General features: G+C 59.4%; 1 protein-coding gene across 3 annotated transcripts in view; it reads left to right on the forward strand.

Annotated features, from left to right (window-relative positions):
* The window catches only part of FOXP4 (forkhead box P4), a 26,581-nt gene extending 22,997 nt beyond the window's left edge, over positions 1-3,584 (forward strand). For all 3 annotated transcript variants that reach the window (XM_042892523.1, XM_042892525.1, XM_042892526.1), the window contains 4 exons: positions 917-1,038; positions 1,127-1,193; positions 1,406-1,572; positions 1,778-3,584. In XM_042892523.1, the coding sequence (XP_042748457.1) occupies positions 917-1,038; positions 1,127-1,193; positions 1,406-1,572; positions 1,778-1,925 (504 nt within the window). In that variant the 3' untranslated portion in view covers positions 1,926-3,584. The remainder of the gene's footprint in view (positions 1-916; positions 1,039-1,126; positions 1,194-1,405; positions 1,573-1,777) is intronic.
* Positions 3,585-5,253: the final 1,669 nt, after the last annotated feature.

The raw sequence follows: 5,253 nt of genomic DNA on the forward strand, positions 1-5,253 counted from the left end.
GGGGGGGGGGGGGCAGTCCTTGCATCTCCTTCTGCCTTGTTGTGCTGGCCGGCTCCTTTGTTTATACAGCCCCCGTTCGACCTTTTAAATTGCTGTTAATGTTTTAGCGTAACGAATTAGTCTCTCATCACGAATCAGGACTCGAAATAAAAAAAAAAAAAATTAAAAAAAAAGAAAGAAAGAAAAAAAAAACCCTCCGAGGCCAACTTCCTGAAATTGGGGTCATTCTCATTTGCAAGGCAGAGAATCTGAGAACCTTAATGCAAGGAAATTTATTCAAAGGCAGAGCCCCGGCGTGATTAGGCCCTTTGTAATTATAGCTCGGAGAGATTCCACTCCAGCCTCCTGCCTCCCTCATGGATTAGCAAGTGAGTCGGAAAAATACACAGGATTTAATTAGAGGCAAATTAAAATTGGTAATGAAATAGGGGCAGTAGCAAATGGCAGGGAGTTGGAAGGGGAAAAGGGAGCCGGTATCTCTCGGGGCTGCGCTGTCTGCCTACGTGTGCGTCTCTTTATTTTACATTTAGAGATGTAAAGATGGTCGACGTAAAGAAGAAAGGGAGGGAAAGGGCCCAAAAGGGATTGGGGAGGGGGAAGGAAGGAGGAGAGCTGTGTGTCCGCAGCAGGTGCTCAGGTCTCGCTGGTGTCACTGCCCCTTGTCCTGCTCGGTTCCCATCCCAGTGCCAGCATCGGGCTGAGGGTCACAGCCGTGTCCTGGGCTTGGCTCAGGGCTCAGCTCCCCAGACCTCTGGGCGTCGCAGAGCCTTCACCTCGGGGCAGGCTGTCAGCCCAGGGTGAGCGGTGGCACCGCGGGGGTTGGGGAGGGAGGAGGAGGAGGAGAAGGAGGGCAGCTTTCAGGCTGTGGGCGTCAGGGCACGGCTGTGCTGCTGAGCTGCATCGTCCCCTCCTGCAGAACGCCGTCCGCCACAACCTGAGCCTGCACAAGTGCTTCGTGCGCGTGGAGAACGTCAAGGGCGCCGTGTGGACCGTGGATGAGCACGAGTACCAAAAGCGAAGGCCACCAAAGATGACAGGGTGGGTGCCGCCCCCTCCTCTGCTGGCAGCGCTGTGGCTCTCGGGGCCGGCGGTGCTCAGACTGCTTTCTGCTCTCTGTCTTCTGCAGGAGTCCGACTTTAGTCAAAAACATGATTTCGGGACTCGGTTACGGAGCACTTAATGCAAGCTACCAGGTGAGGATGCTCCGCTCATCCCCATCCCCTGCAGCACGCAGCCAGCCCTGCCCTGCTGTGGGCACGCTCCACTTCCCGTGCTGGCAGCGCACAGCCGTGGTGCCGTGCCATCGTGGCAGCACTGCGGTGGAACTGAGCAGCCTCTGCTGCCCCATGGAAATCCCGCTGCACCGCACAGGCGTTCCCCCATCGCACCCCTTTGCTCGTTGCAGGCAGCGCTGGCAGAGAGCAGCTTCCCTCTGCTCAACAGCCCCACCATGATCAACACGAGCTCTGCCAGTGGGATGCTGCACGTGGGCCACGACGACGTCAGCAGCACAGTGGAGCAAGTCAACAGCAACGGCAGCAGCAGCCCGCGCCTGTCCCCGCAGCAGTACAGGTTGGTGGGGGGACAAGGGGGCAGCCACATCCCTGCAGGGTGTGGGGTTGGAGGAAGGGTGATGGCGCTGCTCAGTGCCCCTGGTGGCTCATAGCCCTCACCGAGGAGCAGTCTGGTGTTACCTATGGTGTACAGACCGAAGGCTGAGTGCCAGCAGGGCCGTCCCCGCGAGGTGGAGGGCTCAGCCCCTCTCTCCCCCCTGCAGCAGCCACCCCGTGCACGTGAAGGAGGAACCAGCCGAGGCTGAGGATGACAGCCGGCCCGTCTCGCTGCTGGCCACCGCCACCCAGAATGTGACAATTCCTGACGACAGGGACCTGGAGGAGGAGCTGCCGGTGGAAGACTTGTCCTAAGGACCTCGAGCGCTGCCTGCGCTCCGGCTGCAAACAAAGCCCGGCTCCCGGCTCCCCAAGGTGACCTCTGGCGTTAACCCGTTTCTTCAAGGCACTTCCACAAAGCAAAAGGGTTTCCTCGGGGCACCCGTCCGGCTCCCCACTGCCTGGCGACTGGTGGGTCTCCGGCGCGGGGGACATGTGGCAAAACAAGAAACAAACCCCCCTGAGCTGAACGTTGTCCCCCCTCCTCCCTTGGTTAGTAACTGGTGAACGAGGATGGTAGATTGTTTCTGTCCGAAGTCGTCCCTCCTTCCTTCCCCACACCCACACTCCAAGGAAGGCTCCTCCGTCCCCTCATCCCGCACCCTGTGGCTGTGGGCTCTCTCCAAGACGCGGCTCCATGATGTCCCCAGATCCCCAGCGACCGCCCCAGGGAGGCAGGACCCCTCTGCTGAGCCTCCTCCCAGTGGGTTTTGCACTATGAGGACCCGCGGTCCTTTCCAACGTGCTGCCTCCATCCGGCTTTGGGGTAAGAAACCGCAGAAATGGGGCCGAGATCTGTGCTGCAGCCTCACACCACCATCCTGCGCCCGCTGGGACCCTGCGTGTCTGCATGGCCCTGACGTCACCACCACTGGTGCTGCCCACCCCCCCCCCGTGCCGTCCTCCAGTCCCCAATGCCATTGGGCTGGTGGCATCCAGGTGGTGACAACCGTCCTGGCTGGGCACTGAGGACAAAGCTCTGGCTGCATCTTGGCATTGGAAGCAGCGATGGTGGCTCTCGCGGCTGGACCCATGGAAGGCTGGGATGGAAAGAAGCTCATCGCTATGGCTGGGATGGGCTCTGGAGCCACAGAAAAGGTTGGCAGTGGAGTCCCACCAGCAGAACCCTGCCCAGGGCTCCAACGCTGCCATCCACGCCGGGGGGGACGGGCTCAGCCCCAAGCCGTGCCCGCTGGAGCCGGGCTTTCCATTCCCCATTTTGCCTTCGTTCCGTCCTCCTCTTGTGTGCGTTGCGCAACTGCGTCCAGATGGGAAGATACCAAAAGATATCTAGAGACAGCAGGTCCGTAGTTCAGGTGGTATTGATGCCAAAAAGAAATATTAATAATAACGAGAACGACACAACCAAACACCCCTCTTCTCCCTGCGCTTTCTTTCTCTGGTGGCAGTGGTGGTACCCAGGCTCCCCATAGCCTGGGCTGCTCTTGGTGGACCAACGCCCCCCCTCCTCTCCTGGGGGATGTATTGGTGTGCAGCATTTCTCTAGGGTCAGAGCTCCTCCTTCCTCTGCTGTGGGGTGAGAGCTGGAGTGCAGTGGGGCTGCGTGGGGCACCTTGTGGGTCTGCTGCCCCCAGAGCTGCGTTTTGTGCTGAAAATGGGACGCGTGTTGTGGGGCACAGGCAGGGGATCCCCGGGTGAGCACTGTTTTGTACCCATGCGTCACCTCAGCAACGTCCCCAAGGTGCTGGTGACCCTGCAGCGTGTATCCCCTAATTCAGGTCACTGCAACACTTGCATGCGGGGATGCGGCTCCCAGGAGGCCGAGCAAAACCCCCCCGTACTTGAAGGGGCGTCCCCCTGTTGCACCGTCCAGGCGATGCTGAACCCCAAAGCTCATCCTGGTGCGGGGGTCACCTGCATCCCCTGTACACCCCCCAAAAAAAACCGCAGCAATAGAATGCAGTGGGTTATTCTACGATGGGAAGATTCCTCGGCCCAGCTTGCCGTGCCGCTCGGAGCACGGAGCGCTGCCGGGCTCTCCCCTCGCTAGGTGTCCCCACTCGCCCCGCGTTCCGCCGCTCCATCGCCGCTGCCACCGCCGCAGACGCACAAGCAGAGCGCAGCGCCGAGCATCCCCGTCACCCCCACCAAAGAATTCCCCCCCTTCCCCCCCCCCACCCCTCCCCCTACAACTTTAATTTTTTTTTTTTTTTCGTTTTTTTTAAGTTATTGTTTTAAACAAGTTTACAGCTCCGCGTGGAGGTGTGGATAAAGGTTGGCCGGTGCCGTGCGCTGCTGCTTTCCTGCCCTGCGGAAGGGCGGGGGGGTTTGAGGGGGGAGGGATCTGTCTGCCGTGTTGGTGCCCCCCGCCTCCACCCGCACCCTCTGCAGCTCAGTTTCCCCTCAGCATCCATCCAGGCTTCATTTTTGTCCTTTCGACTTAGGAAGACTTCTTCTTTCTTATCCATACAAACACTGGCAGTGCTTCCCCTTCCCTCTTCTCCCTCCCCCCTCCCCACCCCTCCGTGCCCTTTGCTGGAGCTTTCAGCGTCGCTGCTTTGGGGATTGTGGGGAACATTGGGGTCCCAAGCAGGGCAGCCTTCCGTGCCCTCCCAACTCAATGGGGCAGTGTGGCCGTGGGGTGCCAGGCAGGAGTTGTTGTCCCCAAGCATGAGGGTGCCTTCAGCCAACAGAGCCTGCTTTCCTCACGTGCTTTGGGGTCCTGAGCACCCCGATGGCCCCGGGGAGGGGACGATGTTCTTCCCACTGAAGGACGCTGCATTCCGGGGGTTGAGGCACAGCTGGTGGCACCTGGTGGCTCTGGTGACACTTTGCTGATGTCGCCAGCCCTGCATCCCTCTGCCTGCGCTCTGCACAGCTCCCACCGCTCCTCTCCTTGGAGCTGCCTGTTTCCATAGCTGCTCTCTTCGCTCTTCTTCTCTTCCCGATTTCCCTCTGGGGATTTCATTTTTTTAGCAGCTCTTCCAGCGCTGTTTTCCTGCACTGGGCTGAGCGAAAGCAGGCACAGCGTGGGCACACAGCACACTGGCACACCTGCAGGCCCTCTGTGGTCACCCTTGGGCTGTGCTTTGTGATGTTTCAGCTGTTCCAGCGGTACAATCGCCCCAAACTCCCCCCAGAACTGCGATGAGGTCCCCCCTGTACCCAAAACCCCTCCTCGCCCTGTGCCCCATAGGTTGTTAGCCGCAATCCCGGCTCGCGAGAGCACCACATATATATATTATATATATATAAGTAAATATATAAATATAAAGGAGGTTTTTAAAAAAAAAAAAAAAACAAAAGCAAAAATAAAGACATGCACAGGTTTTTGGGATGCTCCGTGGCTCCGAGCCCTGCCTTCCCCCCAGCCAAAGTGGGACCACGGTGGGGGGGATGCGGGCGCCCTGCTGCTCTCAGGGCCGAGCGGCCCCACGCACAGCCTGCACCCCACCAGGGACGGACGCCCCCAGCCCCGGCGCGTGTTTCCTTTTTTGCCGGTTGGGATTTGTACAGAATTCCACGTCTTACCTCAAACGCGTGTCTGGTGCAGGGGAGAAGGGGAGGAAGGATTGAGGACCAAAGGCAGCGCGTGGCGGAGCCCCGTGTCTGTATATACGGA

The sequence above is a fragment of the Lagopus leucura genome, unplaced genomic scaffold, assembly GCF_019238085.1.
Source record: "Lagopus leucura isolate 7727_CA_CO unplaced genomic scaffold, USGS_WTPT01 140-22_obj-0_obj, whole genome shotgun sequence".
Classification (NCBI taxonomy): Eukaryota; Metazoa; Chordata; class Aves; order Galliformes; family Phasianidae; genus Lagopus; species Lagopus leucura.